General features: G+C 27.4%; 1 protein-coding gene across 3 annotated transcripts in view; it reads right to left on the minus strand.

Annotated features, from left to right (window-relative positions):
• The window catches only part of LOC108557591 (papilin-like), a 30,919-nt gene extending 12,796 nt beyond the window's left edge, over window positions 1-18,123 (minus strand). Inside the window, exons 1-2 of one of the 3 annotated variants that reach the window (XM_017914179.1) lie at window positions 18,053-18,123; window positions 2,518-2,625 (exon numbers count right to left, since the gene is read on the minus strand). In XM_017914179.1, coding sequence (XP_017769668.1) covers window positions 2,518-2,601 — 84 coding nt within the window. In that variant the 5' untranslated portion in view covers window positions 2,602-2,625; window positions 18,053-18,123. Of the gene's footprint in view, window positions 1-2,517; window positions 2,626-7,522; window positions 7,586-7,681; window positions 7,814-18,052 lie in introns of those variants that run through there. The other 2 variants (XM_017914178.1, XM_017914180.1) reach the window with 2 other exon arrangements.
• Between the last annotated feature and the right edge of the window lie 9,376 nt (window positions 18,124-27,499).

The following is a 27,499-nucleotide window of genomic DNA, read 5'->3' on the forward strand; positions in this document are numbered from 1 at the left end:
TAATTAGACCCATAACCGAATTTGGAGATCCAATGAAAGTTTCATCATATACTACTGACAGTTTTTGTTTTCAACTCATCGCATCATTAATTATTTACTTAGACTTGCTTGAAAGCTAATTTATTAATGGAAATTACAATTTTGCATTCCTCATATTGACTTTGTTCATAACGTAATGCAGGAGGAAATGCGCAAAATACTTTCTAATTAACTTGAATTATGCTGTTTATCATATGTCACCAAAGAAAGTTCAACAACAACAAATTTAAATTGTCAAATTGAAAATCTTCATTTTTATAAATCATTAATTGATTTCATTTTTATACGTAAATAAATAAATTTTCTTTCATCGCCAATGAAAATTCAATAGAAAATTTCAATAAAACCATGAGAATAGAGTTTTTTTTATAATATAATAATAAAATGAATATATATAGAATAAAATGTTGTATATATAGAAATGCCATCATTTTCTTAAAATTAACAACTTATTTTCAGTAGCAATTATCAATTTTTTCACCGATTATTCACAGAATTAAATTAGTAAACTATATTGAAATATACTAATTTAGTTAACATTCACTTGCTGATTAATAATAGTGAATAAACAAAGATTAAATACAAAAAAAAGCTATAATTCAATAAAATCCAATGGAGACATTAAAGTTCTTGTATTAACAGTAATTATCGTTTCATTCGATACATTCATTATTCATGCAATTCAAATGGCAAACCTGAGATTTAATTAGCTGTATTATAATTTTATCATTTCATAAAATAATTGATATTCAGCCAATCAAGTATTTTTATAAACAAGTTTTTTTTTTTACAAATACTGACTGTGATTAAATTTCTATAAAAAAGGGTATAACAAGTTTTTTTTTAAGTAAATTATCTTTAAATAACAGAAACAAAGTAAAACCATTTTTTTATGAAATCAAAGAAATTGGATTTCTATTTCGGTCTGCAATTTGCGAAAAAAGGAACAGCAACAACAACAACAAAAAACTAATAAACGTGTCACGTCGCTTTCGTTTTCTAATTGACATGCTGCCATTGCGGCCCGAATAAATGAAAATAAAATGTAACGAGAAAACGTCACGTTACGGCCATATAGAAACTATGAAATTTTGTCCACAATTAACGCAACGTAAATCCCCGTCAAAGGCCTAGAAATCGCAGTTACGCAACAACGTCATTCAGCGCTCCGCGATTTTCACGCATCTCGACGTGCGCCCAGGTTTTTATTTTATTTTCCTGAATGCAATTTAAGATACAATTTCACTTTTAATTTAGCTTTATTTCTCTTTCAAGCCGCAGCTGTTCATGCAATAAACGCAGATCTTTATTAGAACTTCAAGTAAAGAAAACAAAAAACAAACGTAAATCTTTGATGTTATAGTAATATTATTACATGCTTTATAGAAAATCAAATGATACAGGAAATACATCTTTCATGTTATAATGCGCTTTCTCGAAAATCAAGTTAAATGGATGAAACTGTATGCATAATTTCAACGATTTTGTCAATCAAATACAAATCGTTGAGTTTTATAAAATGCTTTCACGAAAATCAAATGAAATTGAAGAAAAAGTATGGATAATTGCATGTAATTTTTCTAATAATTGAAAAATGTAATGAATTAGTGGGTAAATAACGGAAAGAAAACTAACATAAATCTTTGGTTTCGTATTGTGCTTTCACATTATTGACTTTAATTTAGATATTAATAATTTTGATTGATATTTATCATCAATTAGTGCGTAAATAATGAAAAGCAAACATAAATATTTGATGTTATGATTTTATAATGCGTTTGTTTTTTGAAAATATAAAGAAAATGAAGAAAATGTATGGATAATTGCGTAAAATTTAATTAATAATAATAATTTTTGAAAGATATATGCTTATCACGCTATTTTCGAAAACTTGAAGCAATTAGTGTGTAAACAATGGGAATCTGAATATCCTTTTCACCATTACACCGTTTCCTGTGCAATTACAATAACGAGACTCGTACGAAGGATAAACTGCAGGAATTATTTTCCAATTACTTGCGACAGTTTAATTAATAAATTAAATGTATTTAGACGACGTTGCAAATTTGAGTTGAAATCGTTTCGTTGGAAAATGCGACGGTTTAATTAATGAATTAAATATATTTAGATAATGTTAAAAGTTGCAAAGTTGACTTGAAATAGTTTCAATTGTAAAAGCAACGGTTTAATCAATGAATTGAATGTATTTAGATGACGTTAAGAATTGTAAAGTTAAGTTGAAATCTTTAAGGAAAGAAAATGCGGTTTCGCTTTTAACCGCTGCGATAAAACGTAAAAGGATTTGCGTGTACGTTACGCGACAGATTATTAATTGATTTATGCAATAGGTTTGTTCTTTTTACTTTTATTCTTCTGTTCGCTTTGAAGATGGGTTTTCTAGATGAGCACACAATGAGAATAATGGTCTATGTGGGTGGATGGACTACGGTGGGATTACGTAAGGTTTGAGCTACTGACCTGATCACTTTGCGGCATCGGAGCGGCGCAACTGAGGGCAACCAGGACACTAAAGACACACACGGCACTTAGATAACACTTCATATTGACTAGACTAGATTATCACTCCTGGAACAGAACAGAAACAGAAAACAATTTTCGATTAGTTGATTTGCAGAGTTCGAGATGATGATGATGGACGTTCTTTTGCTCGCGATTGACTGGTTTAGAACTCGACTCTACCAATTTCAAAACGCTTCCTTTTTTTCTCGTTTTGCAGGATTAGGTAATCTGCTTTTGCAGCCTTTCTGTTTCTGCAACGGATTTACGTGGCTATTCTTTATAGCATATCTGCAGCGAGACTTCGTAACGACTTCATCGTTCTTTCAAACTTGTTTTACCACCATTCATGAGAGTTTTATGTAACGAACATGTCCATTACTCAAAACAGTTAATAACATTTTTTTAACCTACATTCTATAATTCAAATAAAATGTCAAAGTTGTAAATATACAGCTGTCATTTGTACACATCCAAAAACTAAATGAATGGATTATGATACAAAACTTAATTAACCTACATACTGTAATTAAATAACGAAAAGTCAACGTTCTAGTTAATCAGTTTACTTTGATTCAAATTCTCTAATTACAGTTAACTTTATTAAAATTTAATTGATTTTCCAAAACTAAATCTACTTATTAAATGACAATCTTTAATAATTTCAATCAATCAATTTTAAACAATCACTGAAAAGTATCTAATAAATCGGCAAATACGAATTATGTTAATAATATCCAAAGCAGAAATAGGAAACGAGTTTCTTGTACTCCACATAATCACTAATGCAACAACAAGAACAAAAAAAAACAAAACAAAAAAACAACTACATACTGAGCAGACATATCAAGTTGCGTAATATCACAGCGAGTGGAACGAATGCTCTGGCTTGTTTCTCGTTTTTATTTTTTTGTGCTCACACGATTTCAATTTCTAATGCACTTATGGAAATGCATTATCATCGTTAAAAATTGAATCGGATTGGGAAATGATATGCAAATTTCCTTACGGTCCACCGCGAATGCATTGAAGAAATTTACAATTCACCACGGACACGTGCATTCAGTTTATTAATTCTAATAATCGACTATAATTTTCGTTTGCGATTACCATGAATTCGCTCAATTATCGTTTTCTTGACATATTAATGCATGTATTATGTTACGCTCTCTGTAATATAATCATCGCTCCAAGGAATATTACTTTGTACAATTGTAAATGTAAAGTTACGATCTGGAATATTTATTCAGTTTTAATTGGGTTTAGTGTGTTTCTTATTATGTAAAGAAATTAAATAAATTAATAGATAAAAAAAATTACAAATGTATTGCGTTTAATTGAATCTTCTCAAGTTATTATTAAGTAATATTCTTTTAAATGTGAGTATTTTAAGATATTTTTTTGTTTATAAATATATTTGTGGTAGTTTTCATAAAAATGCTATTGTCATGTTCTGTTGATTTTTATGAATTTATATTACATAATTAAAGTGTAATAGTTTTGATGTAATTTATAAGCTAGTGTTGAATGTATAAAATTAGTCTTGTAAAGCATTTAGTAAAGTGACAGATATTTGAAAAACATGATTAATTAGAATGTAAATGATTCGCATAATTCAATAATTAACAGTGTTTGGAGATTACATGTTAATACGAAAAGTTCTTTATGAATTGAATAATTGAACCGCAAATTATGTTTGTCATGACAAGACAATGGATTTGATATTAACAACGATAACGAATTGCAGTTCAAAACCGCACATATGTAAATAAGTGTTCGAGGTAATTAATAACAGTTTCTTTCTTTTTCTTTGCGTTGCAGAAGAAATAAAGAATGAAAGATAGAGATAGAAGTAGTAATTTTATTGGATTTGTATATAAATCACAAAGAGAGCCGCACGCCATGCCTATAAATACTTCTAAACAGTACAGGATAATGGTGTGCATTTGTATCGAGTACAATCACTTTTGCGGTGGTGGAAAATGCGACCACTCTGATTCGGTGCACGAACAAAACAATCGCCACAATTCTAGAATGACACCGTCTGTCAAGGCTGGAGATATGTATCAATTATATCCACTCATAAATATTCCCTGTGTGACATTTTACAAATGCTCCGAGCACGTTCCAACTCGCATAAATCTAATTAAAAACGAATCACAATTCTCTTCTCCGATTTCCGTCTTTCATCACTAAGATTTTTGCGTGCAATTTGGGTAGGATTTCGTAAGTCGAAACCCGAACCGTTTAGAAAGTGTGATAGATTTTATTGTCACGCCGATTATATAAATCAGTTCCAAATAAAAGCCGCAAGTTGTGAAGAAAGAAGGAACACAATCAAACGTAATTACGTAATCCATTATTTCAGCGCTACAAACTCGATCTTTTTTATGTTTTCTATAAGTACACTTTGAGGCAAGAAAATTCTAGTTCTAGTTGACTTTACGACAATCGTGTCCCACTTAAAAATAATGTTTTCTTAAGTCGTTATAAAAAATAAATAAATTTATTTATATATTAATACTTACATATTTCACAATTAAAGCAAAATAGGTTTACTTCATAGTAATAAATGATTAACTGGACAAATAATTGCTAAGGTCGTAATGGAAATTTGGTATAATTGCACAAAAAAATGTATTTTATATCTATTACGATACGAAATCTTTACTTATTTTACTTCATACTTAAATATTTAAAAACGACAGTATGAAAAACTAATAGTTTTGGAAAATTATTATTATTATTATTATCAAAAATAGGAAAAAGATGTTGTTTTCAGTACTAATTATCACTTTCATTATTAAAATTAATTTTGCTTTGTTACATAAGACATATATATTTAATAAACTACTGATGAAAAAGTTTGTAGTTTTAAATATTCGAATTATACGTTTATTTTAGTTTTATATTTAAGTTTATTGGAAAAACTAATTGTAATAATTGTATGAAAAACTAAAGAAATTAAAGATTGATTATTAATAATGAATAATGTAGAATTAACTCAAGTCGATTATATTAATAAATTAATCAAAATGTATCTTGAAATGGATTAGCTGCAGTCGTATTAACATATTAGATAATCTAAATTCACTTGGAAAACGATCAATCATAAATCGTGAATAAGAGTAGAAAAAAAAAATGAAAGTTCAAGTATTTCGAAACGAATCTTTCTTATTGTTACGTCTCTCGTCCGTTCGATCCGTTTGTCCCATGTATGTTATAGGAAAGAGGTGAAAGAGATACAAATTGAAGGCGCCACTTTCACTCGCATCCTCCTGCTCTCGACGCTCTTCTGTTTACGTAACGACTTTATGGATCCTCCGTTTGCAAGCAATCTTCCGCACTTCCACCGATTGTAAAACGTTTCCCATGGCGCACGTTATTTTCCGCAGCAATCCAGAAGCAAAGTGTTGTTGTTTCCGAGAAGACACAATAACGTTGATTCCGTTCGCACGCGATTCATTTTCCTTACAGAATGTATCTTCGGCCTCAACTAATTCACGCGACATTTGCATACGAAAGTAAAATCTCAATATGGGCCAGACCTTGAGAGGCTGCGGCAAAAGGACGAATTTTAATTTAATCGACGGAAATAACGAGAAACTCAAAAAAATAGCAAGGATTCTACTAATTTAATCAAATGTTGTTATAGTTGATCAGGGCCGAATATTGCGGATGTTAAAACGTCTCAATCCTAATTGGTTTTGAAGTCTTAATATAGATTTTGCAGTTAAATCGATAATCGTAAAGTGTTCACGTAATACTTGTTAATTGGAGACGTTGATTGCTCACCGGCTGCGATTTAGATTAAACAAATATGCAGTTTATATTAGATACAAGATTATTTAATAAAATAGTTCGTGAATCAATAACAGAATTTATGTTAATTGAACTTCAAAGTTATAATTAGTTAAATAACATTCATAATTTTGCATCCATTTACTAACAATTAAACATCCAATTATAATTAAAGCAATAATTCAAGTAATGAGTGAAGTAAATTGTTAAAAAGTCAGAATTCCTTTTATGCTCGAAAGCGCGCTTAAAACATCATCCGACAATGCGAACCGTGCAGAGACTTTCACCAACGAAATCGAATATCCGAATTCATTTTTAATTGCAATTTAATACCGGAGTTTCCACATTTCGCGCTAAACGACGACTAAAGCAAACGTAAATATTTGAGTGTTTATTTATTTTATTTTTCTGCACAAATTTCGTAACGCGATTTACCAAGATGTTACCTCTATTTTTTTTGTTGGTGTTATTCGTGCAATAGAAACGTTTTTTTTTAATCTGAAACCGCAATTGGGATAAGCAAGAAGGTCGACGAGTTAGGTAATTTTTCGGGAAAAACTGGCGTTGGAAATTTATTCATTAATTAAGAAACACGTTTCACTTTTACTTTTCGCATCGAAATATGCTCGTTTTCTTTTTGAGTGAGCATCGGTTTCCTCGAGACACTTCCATCGCGGAAAATCATTATTTTCATTTATTTTCTTCGTTAAAAATAGCTTTTTACACGTCCTGTTATTAAGTAATTAATGTATGGAAATAATTGGCGATCGGAAAATTCAATTAGATTTATCGCGAGGCAAAAGAAAATCGTTGTAACAATGCATTAAATGGTAATTATATGCTTTTACCGTGGAGACTTTAATGGTGCGTTAAGCGACGAACCCGAGGTTTTTTTGTTCGAAAATCAATTGAAATTTGCAAATTTTGTTACGAAATATGATTTTTACAATATAATAACATAAATATATATAATACGTAATAGAAAAATTGAATAATTTACAATACATTTTCTTAATTAAGTGTTTAAATAATTGCTTGAATAACTTTCATTGTCTCAATACTTAAATTTTTTTAATAAACATTTTTTTCTTAATTATGAGAAAACAAAATGCTGTATAAAATACCATATGTTCGGAACGAAAGTGTTGCAAGAGGCGATACTTACAATTCGCTGAATGCAATGATAATCTGCGTCGAAGTGAGTGAAAATGTTATTGATTTTAATCCTAAATAAATAATTTTGATTTACTTTTATGGGATTTGTAAATTGAAAGTAAGTTATTAAAAAACCTGGTCGATGTTAATGATGCGTTACGCTACAAACCCAATGATAGATTTTCACAGATTCTAGTCACAGAACAGTCGAGGATGGCGGGATTTTCGTGGCGTGGCGTGTGGCTTCGAAGTCGTCTTGGAACTGAATTCGGCACGCGTCGTGAATAGTGAGTTGATTGCATAAAAGATGACGTCCTTAAATTGCAAGGTTTAAGCCACACTCACACTCTCACACACACGAACGAGCCGATTATCGTTGGCATTTCGTTTGAAACATAATATAATTAAAATATGTACGGCAAGGAGGAAAAAAATACGCGCTAATGACGAAGGACGAATGCCGAAACGGTTTGGACATTGACGAAGAAGAAGAAGGGAGAAAAAGCGAAGAACAACAACAACAGTAGTCATAAACAAGTCGAGATACATAAGTGTAATGGAAGCTGATGGTGCGTGTTACGTAAGGATTACAGAGATGCTTCTTGATCAACGGTGGTTTACTTTTGTTGTTCTCGTTTGAATAGTGTAAATATGTAGAGGCGAGTCTCTCCCATAAATATTATAATATATCTTCGTGTCGGGATTTTCCTTTCACTTCGTATTCACCTATTGAATTACATATGTCTAAAGTATTTAGCAAAATTGTTCTTTAATTAACGTATATGTATAAACTAATTGGTGTAATATTAAAAATATTGCATAAAACCGTCCATTTGTAATTAACTTTTATAATTATTTTAAATTAATTATAATAAGATATCATGAAATTTGATTTCAGCAAAGGAATAAATCAATTAAACATATACGTGACATAAATAACTAAAAGAATTACTAAATTCATCATTTCGAAAACGAAAGTTTATTTCGTAATAAACAATTTAGAAATAAATAAATATTTAAATTTCATCGTTTCATCTTCGATTTATATTATTACCAAATTATGCAAATAAACTAGAAATATTGAAATATTAAATAAAATGTCTACAGAAGTCAATGAAATTTAAATTTCATAATAATCAAAAAAAATTTTTGAAATATATGATTGAAATAAAAACAGTTATGAAAGAAGATTTATTGAAATAATCAAATTTATGAACTACTGACAGAATATTGAGTATGTGAATAATATATAATAAAAGAACAGTGAGATCTTCTTTGGAGTTAATTTTATTCGGATTGAGTAAGAAAAGCATGTTGGATTTCCTTCTGCTTGGGTTGTTGGTAAACAAAGTTACCTAAACATCGGTGTTCCGCATGTGGAATTAATTAGTTACACGGTGGCCCCGTTACAGAAACGGCGGACGCAACAATATAAGAAATAAAGTAAAGATAATAACGAAAGAAAAGCGAGAACTTAATATGTAGATAATGCTGCCGGCGAGAAAACAAAGACCGTTGTCCGCGTTGCATATGAATATAATGGGAGGGCGGCAATCATTTAAATAATAATGCTGATGGTCAGATGTATGCAAAAGACAATTATAAAAAAAATGTATGTATGGTTGTTGTTCGTATTAGTGACACAGATGATTATGGGAAGAATCATCATCTTGAAGAGCTCTTCTGAAATGGTATTCCGGTATATTAACACACACGCGATGTCTTCCGCATTTTCACTCCGACCAATCCGTGTGCGGCTTATTATAATTGATTATCAGATATAAATGCAATTTGTGCAGTTAGTTGTTGGCTTCTCGTTTTGTATCGATGGTGCATGTATAAATAGCTTCCAGTCATGCAATACATATTAATATAATTAGATTTAAATTGAATAAGTTTATTAAATACACTTTCTTTGTAATACTCAACATTTCATTCATCAATTATATAAATTAATTACATATTTATTTTACGTTTTTCATTACAAAAAAGTATGAAAAATATGAGAATAAAAAAAAACTGATTAATAATTTATATTTTTTATTTTGCATTTAATTTTATTCATAATTTAAAATCAATCGTATTAAATGAACAGTGATGATTCATAAAGTTACATAGTTAACCAACTAATATAGTGAACTAAATAAATTGTAACGGAAACGTTGTTAATAATTATAAACTTTGCTTCATTGAAAGAAGGAAATGAAGTTTTTTTTTCCTAAAATGCAGCAAAACTGTTTAAAAAATATTGGAAAAGAAAAGTTACCGAAGATATTTCTTCATTAAGAAAAGAAATGCAAGTGACAATAATACAATTTGCGGTTTAAAAAGTTATTTCCTAGGTAAACATTTTTTACACCTTTCTTTATTTTATTAATTCAAATATTCTTTGAATTGAAAAATCGACATGTACATGATTTATCATCATAAGAAAATCGAATTAAGTTAAATTATTGTGAAATAATTATTGTAAACATGATATAAAAAGATCTAAATTATTTAACTAATCGATATTGTGTAATAACTGATAAAGTACACAATTATTTATGTTACTTTATATTAAAGTACTAAACCGTATGATAAAACAAATTTAAGAAATCTTCATCTCTGGAAGATGTTCAATATATTTTTTAATGATTTGCTAAAGAAATAAAGCAATACCTCTCACAGTGCGGTTACACTAATATCCCGCACTAAGCAAGGACTTTAAAACCGCATAGTCACGAGTATAATGAAAAAAATCATTCAATTAAAATTTAGTTCAATGAAAGTTTAGTGAAATTTTCAAACCATACTATAATGAATCTATACTGATCGAAGCCGCACTATGGGAGGTATTGCTGTAATTCATTAAAATTTGGATATAAACAGGTCTCAATTATTGTAACAAAACTTACTTAAAGCTTTTAAAGATTATTGTAAGATAAGTAAGAAACAACATGCGTTCTTCATATGATACAAATAAGTGTAAAATGTTCAGTAAATATAAACACTAGATGAAGTTTCTGAATTAAACAGAAGGTAGTTAAAAAAAAAACAATTGAAACTACTTTCTAACTACTTAATTTACTTTACTTAAAACACATGCACTACACGTTGTTATCATTACGTAACTAAGGGAAATTTCCATTTGACATTTTCCTATAATTGTCAAAAAGTGCGATAATTCACAGAATGTTCGCAACGAATAGATTGTACATAAATATAGGCCGTTATGAAATTATATATATATAAAAAAAAAATCTAAATCACCGCACAAATTAATTACTCAATTAATGAATTCCTAGCGAGTTATATAAGTTCGGTGGGCAGCAATTTCCCATAGTGTTCTGACCCAAATCAATTAATTACCGATCCGCTTCTGTGCCATAAGGTTATTATAATAAGAACGAAATGTTGTGCGGCCATTCACCAGTTTCTAATACGCAAACTTAAACGTAAAGAAAAAAAACACGTAAAAGAAAGATGTAAATAGTAGTAGTAGTTTTGTTGCAATCGTCAGAAACGAAAAAAGAAAAATAAGAATTTATTACAAGCTTATACGTGGTTGTCCTTGCGCAAGGACGATCGAATATGCTTAAGTGGACCAAATCCGGCCTGAAAGTATTTTTTTTTTGTAGTTGTTGTTTGTAGTCGAGGCAGCAACGAAAGTGTAAGGCGCGAACTACTCCCACCAAGTGCGACTACTTATTTCTCTTTCATGCTGTTTTTTGTTATGCTATTATGATTTGATAATCGAATGCACACTTTTACTAATATGAAGAGGGTTTCGTAATAGGCCAAATACATTATTGACAAATAAAATTTTAACAGTTTTTTTATTAGTTACTTTTATAATGCATCCAAAGACTTTAGTAATTAAATAATTGATAATTAAATAATATTTACAAAAAAAAACATTAAGATTTGCTAATTTGTAAATTTAATCTCAAGTCTATAAAACTCTAAGTATTAAGTGATTTCGTTAAAGTTATTCTAGTTTTTACAAAGTAAAATTTAATGTATACATATAAAACTATAGACCACAGTTTTTCTGCATAACTTTCATAAGATTTTATCATAAAATTACTTAAATTAATCAATAACATTTAAAAACATATCTACAATTAATATTATATACGATTTATATAAAAATTGTAATGAAAGAAATTGAAAAAGTATGTGATTTATATTGAATTTGTAATCAAAGAAAGAGATAAATTCGTGAATCGAGAAAGTCAGTTCAGATTAATCAATTAACGTCGCGAGCGGTAAAAGTCAACATTATCTTCTAATAACGAAAGAAGAAGAAAAAAAAAGTGATATCCGAAAGCCAATAGAAAACTTTCTTAATTTCTAAAATTTTCCATAACAATTTTTATTTAAGTTTCAAAACAAAAAATTCGAATTCGATCGCGTGAAACACCTCGTCTAATGTGTATCATTTGTTTCCGCGCTCATTGTCGTTCGTTAAAGTTCTTCTTTTTTTTTTGTTGTGGTTTTGAAAATATGCCATCGACTTCGATGATATTATTTATAACGTGCTGCGTTTTTTATTTTTATTTTTTTTAGTTCAGGTGAAATTTCTTTCGGTTTGGGTTCGCAATGGACGACGTGCGGCGAAAAAGAAAGTGAAACCGCGCGTTCACTGCTGCAGACGTCTACGGGACAAACAATGCCCGCCGTCCGTCCGGTCGAGTGAGAGGCGAAATTGCGGAGGAAATATTCCAAGGAAGAGATGAGTGAATCTCGTGATAAACCGAAAATAAACAGAACTCTCTTCTAACAACAGGATGAGAATATTTCAGATGGAAATGTCATGCTTGCTAAATGGATAAATGGAATGTCCAATAAATGAAATGTCTTTGCTAATAATTTTGAATTACCTTAAAGTGCTTTACTTATTACAATCAATATTATTCATTAATATTTAAGGTATATAAACTATAATTATACATGATTTATAAATGAAATATGTTGATTGATATATTTACGCTAAAAGTCGTTAAGAAATATTTACATGGATGGATGACCATTGTTGAACTGGAGCAACAATTAGTTTTATACATTCACATAAAATCGATTAATCTCTAGCCAAATATGCTATTCTTTCTCACATAATTTGCAAGTAACTAGATTCGTACTTGAGAAGTTACTTGACAAATAACGTCACAACGCGTTATTTGTCAAGTAACTTCTCAAGTATGTGATTTTATTGAGATTGATTGCAAGTTAAATAAATTATTTATAAAATAATCGTTTATTACTTTACAAATGTTTATTATTAAGAAAGGAAAGTGAAAAGAGATTGAAGATGATTTTGTACAGTAATTCTTATAAAGTATGTTATTTTTTTAGTCAGCTTTATACAATATTATTGTAGTATCAAGGCAATAAGTAGAGTGAAGATATGAATTAAAGTTAATGAGAATATTTAAAGTTAACAAGAAGTTTAACATGCATTTGTTAATGAAGATTTAGAAATAATTGTCAAATTGATAAATGTAATACAAATGTATAAATATTATCAAATTTTGTATTCACTTAATTAGATTGTTATGAAAACAAAAGAAATAAAGATACAGTGAGATTTAATGGAATGAAATTGTGAGGAAGTTAATGAAGATTTAGAAGTAATTGCCTAATACATTTATTACAATTATGTAAATATTATTAAACTTTGTGTTAGTTTAATGAGATTGTTATGAAAACATATTTAATAAGAGACTTAGAAGTAAAGATATGATGAGATTTATAAGAAGGAAGTTTGAGGAAGTTAATGGAGATTTAAAAATAATTGTCTAATTGATAAATGTAATACAAATATGAAAATATTATTAATATTTGTATTACTTTAATAAGATTGCTATGGAAACAAAAGAAATGAGAGAATCAGAAATAAAGATATGGCAAGATTTAAACGAATTAAGTAGTGATTAAGAAATTAATTAAATCAATTTAATGTAATAAATTCATAAGTTAATAAAAGTTGTTATCGTGAATTTTTGTTAATGAAGATTTAGAAATATTTGACTAATTGATAAATGCAATAGAAGTATGTAAATATTATGAAACTTTGTATTAGTTTAATGAAATTGTTATGAAAACAAAAGAAATAAGGAAATCAGAAGTAAAGATGTAATTAAAAATTAATTAATTAAAGAAATTTAATTTAATAAATTGATAAGTTATTACAAGTTGTTTATCATACATTTTTGTTAATGAAAATTTAGAAATAGTTGTTTAATATATAGATGTACATATTATGAAACTTTGTATTAGTTTAATGAGATTGTTATGAAAACAAAGAAAATAAGAGAATCAGAAATGGTGAGATTTAACGCAAGGAAATAATGAGTAAAAAGGTAATTAAATGTAACAAATTGGTAATAAAAAGGACATAATTTAGAATAGTATGAATTTAATTAGTTAAATGCGAGTTAGTACGACTAGAGAAGGTGAATTTAATGAGTGAAAAGTAAAGATTTGTATTTTCTAAGGTAATGAAATTCCGGTGTAAGAATTTATGATGATATAGAAGTGATTACTTGAAAATTATTGTGAAAATTAGTTATAATTAATAAAGTATTATAATAAACAAAGTTTTTGTAAAATAGTAAATGATGAAGGTAATTAAAATCTTCCAGAGAATTATGAAATAATCTATAAAAATTAATGTATTATTTAATGAATAGTAAATAATGAATTGCGTAAAAGCAAAAGTAAAACTCTTGATTTATTAATAATAAAAATAATAACCGACATCATTTTTAATGAATGTAAAGAAACAAAGATTTTTTACTGGTCATTTCATAACGAAAGAGTAATAAATAAAAATAAATAATAATATTGTTTAAGCGTCGTAAAAAATGCGTTATTTGGAATTGGCAATAAAGTGGTGAGCTGAAATTGAAATGAAAATAAAAAAAACTGCCATAGGAATAGTTACGCAACGATTTTAATATTTGTGCCCCAAATATTAGAGAGTGCAAAGAACGAATTAAAAAAAATATATGAAACGAAATACGTTTAGGTATAAGAGTGTTTCGGTATTACAAAATAGTAATTGCGTTCAAATTATAGAAGAGAAATTGCTAAATATCGGTTTGGTAATAAACAGATAATGGAGAAATTAGTCTGGAGTTACGAAAGAAATTGAAGAAAGAAGTGTTGAATAGTGCACATTTTCAGTTTGCAAGTTTTTTTTAATGTTTTATATGTGAAAATGATCTAAATAGAAAATGAAATAAGAGAAAAAGGTGAAGAAAAATAGAATTTTATAACAGATTTTGATTAGTTATGTAAAATAGAAAGAATGTAAGAAATAAATTGTGACGATTACAAATACAAATATTTACAAATGTGATATAGATTGATGTACAATTATGTAATGATATTTGTGATAAAGAAGGAAGAAAAAATATATAAAATAAGAAGAATTTAGAAAATGTAGTAAATTTTTATGTTTTTTTTACAGATATAATCATGTATTATATAAGTTTAAAAGAAATGATGGGAGTGGTTTAATTATGCAGAGAAAATACATGCAAATTGGTTGATTATATTATGATTAAGTAAAAGACAGAAAAAATGGAATGTTGGTATGTGAGAAAAAAACGTAAATAATGATAAGTTATATATGTCAAAGTATAAAGGTATTCAGTATAGCAATTTATTTAAACATGTAAGATAAAAGTTCAAGAAAAGAATGGTAAAGAAATAAAAAGTAATAAAGATTAGTGACTCAATTAATCTAATTATTAGATTATATTTATTGGTAAATTATTGAATGAATAAAAAATACAAATAAATTTATTATTAATGAACTAAAAGTTATGGATTACATTCATGCTGTTAATCTATTACAAATATAGTATTTGAAAAGTACAAATTATTATGTATGAAATAAGTACACTCATTGAAAATAAATTTGTATGCATTTTGCGTTAAATAACAAGGAAGAGGTAAGAACACAATAATCGAAGTGAATTGTAAATGATGTTGGGCAATTGAGAGCGCGATACGAATTAGAGAAAACAGCACATAAATCGTAATTTTCTTGGTAAAACATTCAATGCCGATCAGGACTTGCTCAATACTTAATCAATTGAATTGCGCATTTTTTTTTGAATGCTAATGGACGAAACAAGGAAATGATTTCATTGAAATTATATTATATATACGTGCATAAATATGAACTATTAATAATGATATGACACATATTAAGATTTTTACTGCACTAATAATAATACATCATTAAATAATATTTTAATTATGAAATTTTATAGATTAATTATTTTTCAAGTACTTTTTTTAGTCAATTTACTCACGAATATTATAAAATATAAATAAATATAACTTCAATCTAAATATAGTTCAGCTCATAACAATTGTAAGATTTATGTAACTCGTATTTTTTTAAGGAAGTTATATAAAGAAAAAAACATAATGTTGCGTATAGTAAAACACGTTTTTGCTAGTTTTTTTTTTTAATTTAAACATATAGTAACAATGAAATATGATATGGAAATTACGCAATAAATCTTGTTATTTTGACACCGTGATTGTAACAGTTGAATCACGGTTCATTTGGTATTCGAAAAACGTAAAATCGAGGTATGCCGAATCCTCGCGTTTCAAGTTTAAAAACAACTAGACATTATTGCATTTTAAATTTCTAATGCATTGTTTTGGTTAGCAACTTAATAATTGATGAAACGAAGAAACAGGTTAGATTTAGATATTAAACATTAACTTTATTTTAAGTTTATGTTAAGTTAATTGTTTAAAATGATATGTGAAGACGAAAGATTACAGAAATTAAGAAGAATTACTTATTTTGTCTATATGGATGAAATATGTACATTTATTATATACAAATAATGTATGATGATTATTTGAGAAATAAGGAAATAAAGAAAGAAGAAAAACGTGATAATGTTAATAAGAAGGAAGTAAAAAATCCAATTTACTTAATAACAATAGTATGGAAAATTATAAATTAAATTATTTTATATACATTTGTTACGATGATTATGTGAAATATGTAAAAGAATGGAAGAAGAAAATTGAAGAAAACGTGGAAATGTTGAAACTTATTAAAATTTGTTTACTGAAAATAGCATAAAATTATATATTAGATTAGATTGTTTTATATACAAATAAGTTATGATAAACTTCGAATGCAGAAAGAAAGAAAGAATAGAAGTAAAAAAATCTTATATAATTTTATATTACATTGTTATATATAGAAATATGTTATTATGATTAAGTAAATTAGACAGAATGAAACAAGAAATTTGAAGAAAACGTAGAAATGTTAGAAAAGAAAGTAAAAGTTATTAAAATTTGATGCGAATTGAATATAATAATACATTAGTTAGTTTTATATACAAAGAAGTTATGATGAATATATGAAATAGAAAGAACGAAGGAAGAAAATTATAGGAAACTTTGGAAATATTAAAGAATGTAAGAAAAAATGATGACTAAATAGTAATGTATTATGAATGCTATATACTCATGTATCATATATACAATTAAGTTAAGAATATCACGTGAAATAGAAAGACAATTAATAAAAGTGGAAATTTAGACTTAGTTTATATACAAATAAGTTATCATGAAAAATAGACAGAATGATGAAGAAAACATAGGAGTGTTAAATAAATGAAAAAATCAAAGATTAATTACAATTAAGTAAAGTGTTAAAAAAGGCTCAAACAATGATTAATTATGAAGAATTTAGTGTTTTGTTACGTATGAGATATTAATATCTAAATATTGTATATACATACGATTACGATAATCATGTGAATTAGGAACAATGAAATAAGAAAATTGAAGAAAATATATAAGATTTTATATATAAATTAGGAAAATTATACGGATTAGAAATGTTTATGAATGTTTTTTTTAAGAAAATGTAAAAGAATAATTTATTATGTATAAAACATATCAATGTTTCAAACAATTTTATTTATAATATATAAGTTTTTAAATGTATTAGAAATAGAAATTTTGGAAAGGGTAACAAATTGCACTGCAATTTGTAGATTTTAAAATTGATTGCAAAGAAAGGTTGATGAGTCGTTCGACAATGGTGCGCTTTCACGGTTGACTCGGTTACAAATAATTACAGTGAATTAAACAGTATAATAGATAGTGTTTGATAAATGGTTGACAATTAAAACAGGCGAGAATGTTTAGGCTTTGCGTGTGGATGCATGTGCGAGAAAAGTTGTCGAAGTTTCCTGCTCTCGATTGTTATGCGAAATCGTAGCAGCAGCAGCAGTCCAAAGACTTTCTTACTACCAACTAATGATTTCTTCCTCGTTTCGCAGCGCGAATTGCTTTCATTTAATTACTTCGGAATGAAAATATTGCAAGTTTTACTTGAAGATTTCTTTTAATTCATATATTTCTTCAAGTATCGTTACGAAAAGATGCGCGCGCGCTCTCAACTTAAGCGGCGCGTGTACTTAGCGAACTGTTGAATTTGGTAGCTCAAGTTTGAAAGAAACTAACTTAACCTAAACTTAACTAAGTGCTTTTTACTCACCGTTGATTATTAATAAAACGAAACTTAACCGCACACTCACAGAGTGATGGACACTGCCCGTTACTGAGATAGCAACTGAATGTTGGAGTGTGAAACCAATCTCTCTTTAAACGTGCGATAGTGGCGCCGCCGAATGGTCGCGGCGGGAATCTGGGAATTTCGGAAGGAAGTTGGTAGAGTGGGCAAACATTTCGTTCATTATTCATATTTTGCGTGTGCAAATCGGCGTGCATCTGTCTCCTTCTGGTCACGATTTTTACCACTTCTTTTCACGCCCACGTCGATGTTGCATCCAATCCCCGCAGGCCAAAGAACCGCTCAACCCTCTCTCGAATCCCCCATTTTTTTTGACATTGGGGAAATTTTGTGCTAGTTAGTTAGTTTGCAGCTTTTTAATCGATCGGACTTTATTGCTCTTAATTAATGTTACTTCATACGGGCCTTGGCAATTTTATGTAGATTTTCACTTTGCGCCCCTAATTGAGTCTTTCGTAATTTTTAATATTCGCAACCTCCATCTCACTTTGATGCAGAAAACCATTATTTACATAACTTCGATAGCAAAGAGAGAGAAAGATCAATCAATTTAAAGATAATCAAGATTATTTAAATCCCAATTGAAAAAAAAAACTTTCTAACACGTTCAAAGAATTATAAAATATCTGACATTTGGCTTAAGACTTTCAAAAAGATATTCTTTAATTATTGTTATTTACATAAACCGGAAACACTTTTTTTACTAAATATTTTATTAAACTTAATAAGTTAATTATTTATTAAATTTAATTAGAAATGGAAGAATATTGGACATTTGATTAATGAATTGCGAACTTTCATTAACCCTTAATAGTGAATAAATTATGTAAATCAGATGTACCAACTGAAACTGAATTGACAACTGCAATTGATCATCACATTACTATTTCTAATTAATAGTTGGTATCATTGACAAGCGTTAATCTCATGTCACTAAGATAATCTAGATTCTAGAAGCTTATAAAAATAATTGGACGCAGTATACTTCTTTACCATAAAGTTATTTACTAATATGTATAACTTGTTTTAATTTAGGAAATAATTTAAAACAAAAACAGTTAAAATAATGTTAATAAGATTTTATCAATAGGCTTGATAATTGATTAGTATTTAAATAACTAAATTAAACTATTATACATACAGTAAATGAACTAATTAACTTTATTTACAGTTTTTGAAATAATATTTTCTTAGAGAAAAATATCTATTTTTTCTAGATGTTATTATTTTTCTATTTGTAGTTTCTATTATAATTTAAAATACTATTGAATATTTACTCTATTACCTAAATTTTATGTAGTTAATTTCAATTAAAATAGGGATAATGAGAATATACAAAAACTTACGTTTTTTAATCATATCATTTGTCTATTATTGATTTACTATTTATTAATTAATTAAATCTTATATAATATATGAGACAAAAATAAAATAAGTAACATATAAAATCCAAATCTTCTCTGAATATTTATAAATATTGCAATATAAAATGACGTTTTTGCATTTCCTTAATCTAAAATAACTCTCTCACGGTTACGAGATTTCAAATCTTTGATATCATCATAGAAAATATCAGATTTGCAGATAGCCAAATGAAGAACTTAAAAATGTGGGTTTAAGTAAAATACAACCAGGTCATTTCCAAATACGATTGAAGTTTCTTCTCAATGTACTTAATCTTCAATAAAATTATCTCATTAATCTTTACACTTAGTCAATATTGTTTGAAAGAATATTCTGCATTTGAAAGTATAGTATTTTTAATCTCATTGTTGAAAGACACAAAAATTTACAGTGTTAATCGTGCTTTGATTACTAATATGCATATCAAATGCATCTAAGATTAGATACATATTAAATAATTTAGTCATTATTATATAACATAAGATTGTTTTAAGAAACCTCGACATACTTTAACCTAAATAGTCGAATGGGAATTTGTTGTAAACATTTTAGATAATGTTTACTAAGTTTTTGTAAATGGGTGTGTTTTATTTTTGGCAATATCCGCTAATAAATCGAAAAAAAAAAATTGAAAAATTAAAGGTTTCAATAGAATTGATTTATGTAAATAAATGTAGAATTGAGTTAAGATAAATACCTAACAAAAATGTATTTATTATATTCCAAATATTATTAATGAATTAATATTTTACTCTTACTTATTTATTTCTGTCTCATACAATATTTTAACTGATTAGTGAATAGTAAAACAAAATGATATTATTACAGAACATATGATATTTTCTATATAGAAATATATTCTCATTATTTAAATTGAAATTATAATTTAAAGTTTTTCCTCTATTACTTTGTATAAAAAATCTTATTGTTTTCTATTAAAAAAAGATATAATAAATTAGCAGAAGAACCTCGGTTAATGGCTTATTATATCATATATACAAATTGTATCTACCAATAAAATAAATCAATTTTAATAAATCAAGGATTTATTTAAATCTTCGATTTATTTCGTTACATTATTATAGAATCCAATTATTTAACTTTAATTGTCATACCATAACCAATACATATTTCTGCTATTATCTGCAATATTTCATAAATCATATAAATAATTTCTAAAGTCTAAAGGTTTTGCTCAATTCGGAATTATATTGAAAAATTGTATGGATGCACTTCAATGGGAGTGGGATTTTTTCTAGAGGATATAAAACACGATTCGCAAAAGAACTCTATCAATTTGGATGAAGCGTGAAATCGAAAAGACGTTGATTACTATATAATAATCAATGTAAATCTAGATTTTGAAACATAATTAAAGGCGTATACTTTCCTTTGAATTTATACAAAGTTTAATATAAAATATGATTAATACAATAGATTTTTGTTGTATATATTATATTTAATAAAAAATTGAAAGTATAATTACAATTTATATGAATTGCGTTTAAAAGTAATTGCATTTTTAGAACTACAAGAAAAATGTAATTTTTAAATGTATTCCTGGAATAAACCGCTTTTACTCAATGCCAAACATGTACTCAATGAATAGTAGTATAACAAGGAAAGCGTAGGTGATTACATAATGAATTGCGCAATTAACACTTTATAGTGCGTTGTCATAATTTTACTCTTTTTTTTTGCAAACATTGTGTTGAATTATTTTCGTAATTAATTTGCATGGTAGAGAGTACATGTGACTAGATCAAAATAGCTTAGTGACAATATAAACATTAGAGTATATAGTATATGTGATAAATGATGATTTGAAAAAATATTGACAGCAATACCTCGTATAGTGCGGGTATTAGGTACAGTCAATATTGATACCGAAATAATCGAGGACTTTAATCAGGGTTTTAAAATCGGACTAATCGAGGATTTTACAACCGAACTAATCGAGGACTTTAATCAGGATTTTAAAATCGGACTAATCGAGGATTTTAAAACCGAACTAATCGAGGACTTTAATCAGGATTTTAAAATCGGACTAATCGAGGATTTAAAAACCGAACTAATCGAGGACTTTAAAACCTAACTAATCGAGAACTTTAAAACCGAATTAATCGAGAACTTTAAAACCGGACTAATCTAGGACTTTAAAAACCGTCTAATCGAGAACTTTAAAACTGGTCTAGTCTAGGACATTAAAACCGGACTAATCGAGGACTTTAAAACCGGTCTAATTGAGGACTTTAAAACCGAACTAATCTAGGATATTAAAACCGAACTAATCGAGGACAATAAAACTGCATGTATACAACAGCAAAAAAACATTTATGTATAAAAAAAAACTAAATTTTGTGTGTTATTTATTTAGAATTTAATTTTATTTGACTCAATTAAAATTTAGTTTGTTTTAAAATTTTCAATCCGCACTGTTGTGAATCCGCACAGATCGAGGTATTGCTGCATTTTTAAACTCAGTTGCTTAGCGAAATAGAAACTTGTTGGAGTAACAACAAAAAATATGTTATAAACAAGATGCGGTTTGGGAATTCCATCTATAATATTAAAGTGAAAGTAGAAAATAATTAAAAAAAAATCTCAATTTGTTTGTTCATACAAATTTGAAGATATTTATTTATCATAACAGTAAGATTACTCTAGTCTTGGTGCTGAAAGTATTTCGGTTTTCGTCGTGTCGTCGCATAATGATATTTATTTGATTTTTAATGTGAAAGTGTAATTTTAAATTTAGAAATCGAATAAACAATATTATTGCTTTTTGTGCCTTGTATGGCATAAATTATAACTTTCTGGAAAATAACAAACAAACAAAAAATATAAATATTTGAAATTTTGTGGTTCTTAATATTTGATAATGCATCTGCAGAAAGTTAAGTAACTTTTGGGATTGAATTGAAATACTAATATTTTTTTAAAATTTAGGATAAATAGAACGAAGCATTTACTCTAGTAATGGTCTTAGCTCAATACACTTTCACTTAAAATAATCGACCTTGAAGTCGATGAGTAATTTGAAGCGAAACCTCGTAACAAAATACGAATATAACTGGAAATATAAACTAAAAGTTGGTAACTCTAATTGATTACGAAGATACGAGTATACCACGCAATTGTATAACAAACAGAGAAAGCATGTCCATAATCGCTATTACCTCACTTAAAATTAAATCACATACAGTCGATGAATGATTACTGCAAATCGTTAAATACTAATATCATTAATTTGTATTTTGCGTATTTCTAAATCTAATTAGACGTTCTCGAAACGGGTAATTCGTGTTCGAGTTTTTGGTGACGGAATTGGAAATTGTTGTAATTCGAGTGTTTGCTGGTAATATTTTCACTCGGTCATGATTAGTGTTCACCGAATTACTCGGCTCACTTGGCACGACCGTACGATATTTACAATTCATATATTAAAACTAAACAACGCAAACTTATTTAGATAAATATAAAGATTTTGATCTAACGATTTTGCTTTCATTGAATTATAAAATGTGTACGTGTTTTATCTTTGTGTTATTTATATGTAAAGAGTTACAAATATTCATTTTTCTTGTTGATAACTTATTTATTATTTAATCTAAACGAGCCTTTTTATTCACTATTTATCAATTTCGACAATTCATGTGAAATTATTTGATTTTAATTGATATCTCATTTTCTAAACATCTCAATAATTTGGTCCCTAGTATTAATGTGAAGAGAATACTATAATTATGATAATAATACTATATTAGAATTATTTGCTATCGTTTCAAAACTCAATATTTTGTTTGAAAACGAAATTACTTTTCGAACATCACTATAATTTGGTTCCTCAAAACTTTTTACTTCACCTAATATAATAATAGAACCATCTAAAAGTCTAAAAACATCGTTTGTTGTGTTGTTTGTTGTGTTCTATTACTAATAAATTACGTAAAATGCAATAATGCAAATAATTTTAATGGGTACTTGGAACTACTTCCTTTCAAAACTTCATATTTGGGATAAATCTACGAAATTACTTTCCGAACAACCTAATAATTTAGTTCGTGGTATCAAATAATTGATGATAATTTTATAATAATATTTCATACACAGATTTTTAAAATAATTTCTCCGTGTATTTTTGTATAAAATATGTTTAGAATTATATAATTTTAATAAAATTTTAAATTTTATATCCGTGTGTACGTTATATGCAATATCGTTACCTCGTTTCTCACGCTTGTATAATGCAACGTACAAAAAAAAAACGTTTATTTTTTGTATATTTTATATACTACAACACGGCAGAATTGCAAGCTGAATTAATTACGCAAATTATAGTCTTATAGTTATAAAATATAAGTTTATTTCTGTAACAAAACAAAACAAGGATAAATTCGAGTAAAAGTGATTATTTGATTAAAATAGAATTATCAGTTCAACTTTAATTTGATTCATTCAAAATATATAATTATTAAAACTATTAATAGTTCAGAATTTATTTCCTAGCAATAAATTTGTATTCTTTAAATATAAATATTGCATTAAGATCAAAGAGAAATACGCAACAATTGCATTTGAAGAACTGCACTTGTCACAATTAAAAGAACTATCGACTTGTATTTTTCTTTTTTCAATAAAGAACAAGTAAAGCTCTTTAACCTCGTGGGTAAAGTTTCTGTAATCCTGACATTCCTCAAGCATATTAATAGACCCATAATTCCAATTCTTTTGTTCGTTGTTTTTTCTTTTTTTTTTATATTCATGGCTTTTATGTTTACACTAATCCCGTGAAACGACGAATGTTGTAAGAATAATTAATTGTGTAAATAAATTTATTTAACTGCAGTTTAGAGAGTATATATGATTTATTAATATTCTAGTATTCAAATGAATCTTGACCCAAAACCAATTAAAGTGCACCTTTCAGACGAATTTAGAAAGTAGCGAAATAAAAAAAATCATTAATAACCGCATCGTTTTGATTCTATTATTGGCCTTTCTTTTTTTTTGTTTTTAAAACTGTGGGACATAATTAAAGTAATCGGAGATCGATTTGAATATTTTGTTATGGTAAAAAATGCGCATTCTTGGAACCAAAACCGTGGATGGTTTCACAAAGAATTATGTAACTTTATTTGTGTACGCAATTTTTATAGTTTGACGTCTCTTTTTACGTAAAATGTTTGAATTTCATTAACTATTCATTTTCTGTAAACAACGTGCATTCCTTTTATAATAACTTTTTTTTGGCTTCAGAAAAATTCGACCTTGAGATGACCCAGACTATTTAAGCGAATGCATTTATTATAATAATAGATTCAAATGAAAAAAAATCATGATGTGGATACTTTTTCTGTTACTAAAGATTACTATCAATTATATTATTCCTTTGTGGATAAGGTGAAGTAGTTTGGAAGGGTGATAACTTCAAGTAAATATCAGTTGACTTCCTTTTTGGTGGATAAACTTAGTTGTTTATTATTATAAACATTTTATAACAACCAATGATCATGTGTACTTTAAAAATTACAGTAAATATTTGTAAATATAAATACAAAATGTGAAATTGTTGATTTGATAGTTTTTATTTCATGCAATATTTTTTTTTATCATATGACAAAAACAAGTGTTAAAAACTGTTACATACTGTAAAATATTATTGATAATTATATAAGTATTGCAAATATAATTATTTATATTTATTTTGGACAAACAAAGAAGTTGATAATATAAAATTGTATGTGACAGTTTTTTTTGACATATGGTAAGTGTCAAAACACAGTTAATTCTACTGTATCTTATTTGACAGTATTAGCATATTAAACCTCTTGATTTTTAAAGAAAATATTGTAATATATAAGTATTTAAAAAATAATTATTTATATTTATTTTTTTAGAACAAAGAAAATTTTAAATTCATAATTTGATAGCTACACCTGTTTGTAAACCTTAAAGTTGTATTGAATACTATAACATTTCGTGTGACAGTTTTTTTTTGACATATGACAAGTCTCAAAAAACTGTCATATCGCAGTACAATAATTTGACAATATGCTAAATTGACAGTTTTTATGACATATGACAAATGTCAAAAACTGTTACATCATAGTACAATAATTTGTCATTATTACCATATTCAACCTTATTACTTATAAACAAAATATTTTAATACAAGTGTTCAAATATGTCACATCAGACTACAATAATTTGACAATATTAGTATTTAGTATAATTTGATAGTATTTAATAACAGTATTATATATCGTATTATAAATATATTCAGAATTATGTAAGTATGAAAAATATAAATATTAATTATTTTGATGGAACGAAGAAATTACTAAAAAAAAGTATTATATAAGCGATAGAACTACCAGGTCCATCTGCATGCAGAAGCGCGAAGTGCGTAACATGGAACGTGTGACATTGCAAACAGTTTTTTTCGTTGATGCAAAACGACCAATTACAGTCGTTAATTATACGTAAAATAAATATAATTTAATAATTGTTATTAGGAAATAATGCTTCAAATTAAATAGTCAATTTGTAAACTATATTAAAATTGTGTAACAACAAATTAAGTGATACAATTAATTAATTAATAACCTAATTTATATTACTTTTAAAAGATTTATTAGAAGTTTTTACGAACAAAAAACCAAATGTTGATATATAATTTTCTCAAAACGTTACTTGCTTTATTCTAGTCAATATACGAATAAAATTATACACATTTTTATTACATAACTTGTTTCTAATTTGATTATACAGTAGCTTTGGCATAATTTTGTCTAATTATGAAATTGAAGCTTTCAACATCCATTTGAATAAAATTAATAGATACGTAAAGCAATGTCTTATTGATCTTAGATTACGTCAATTCTGTCAAATTTAATAATTATTTGAGAAAATAAACTAAATCATATACAAAAAGTAATTTATTTTGAATTGTACAAGTTTTTACCTCTCACACTGATTCTAAAATATAATTGGTTATTTAGTGAACTATAAACTATAATAAAATGTTTGATTTTTCTAAAAATCAGGCAAATTTACAATGACAGTTATTTGACAGATTAATTGATAGTCATAATCAAGAAAATAATAAATTGAAACCAATGTATGCTTTATTATTCTATTCTGTATATGAAACATGATACAGAGTAAAACCACGCTATAAGTAATATTAAAGTGTTATACATGCAATGGTGACATTATAAATTACTAAGAAATAAATTATACCGTTTTCATTTTTTTTTTCATTATTTATAATGGTTACACGATATGCAAGAATATGTTCGTCACGAGCGTTGAAGTTCAATAAGCAATGGCCATTGGTCGAGATGTTGTTCCCTTCACCCGCCGATTCGGATTTTCCAATACAAAATGGCGTGCAGAGCTTTCCGGATAAAGCGGAGTTCTAGGTCGACCGCATTTATGCAACTCCCGGTTATTTCCCTTCTTTTTTTGTTCTTATCCTATTTGATTGTTTATTTTTTTCTCTTCGACTGTTTCTTTGCTCCAATGGTGACCATTTCCATTCAGCCTTTTACGTGCAGCAAATGTAATTTGCATCGATTGACTTTACGCTTTGTTCGAAGTGAAATGTGCAGGCGTTTCGGAAAGTGGTGGTAAAAGAATGACCGGCGTCTGGACTAACGGGCAGCAAGGTTCCTCCAGTTAGTGACTCGAGCTGCTGGAAAAACGGCGAAGCAAGGACGAATGTGCATGGAGCATATTCAAATTAGCCTCTTTCTGTGCACATTTTTTCCCTCCTTATTATTTTTGTGTCTCTGCACAATCAATTTGTATCCCATATAATTACGTGGAATAATTGCTTTGTTACAAAATGTGCGGTTTATACTTGGCACTAAAAAAAAATAATAATATGTGCATGCATATGAGACATAATATGCATAATATATTACAAATAGCATTTAATGCGTGAAAGTCGTAGGTGGAGGCTCTGGGAAAAAAATATTTTAAAATTATTCTATATACACT

The sequence above is a fragment of the Nicrophorus vespilloides genome, unplaced genomic scaffold (assembly GCF_001412225.1).
Source record: "Nicrophorus vespilloides isolate i.1.1-1 unplaced genomic scaffold, Nicve_v1.0, whole genome shotgun sequence".
Lineage (NCBI taxonomy): Eukaryota > Metazoa > Arthropoda > Insecta > Coleoptera > Silphidae > Nicrophorus > Nicrophorus vespilloides.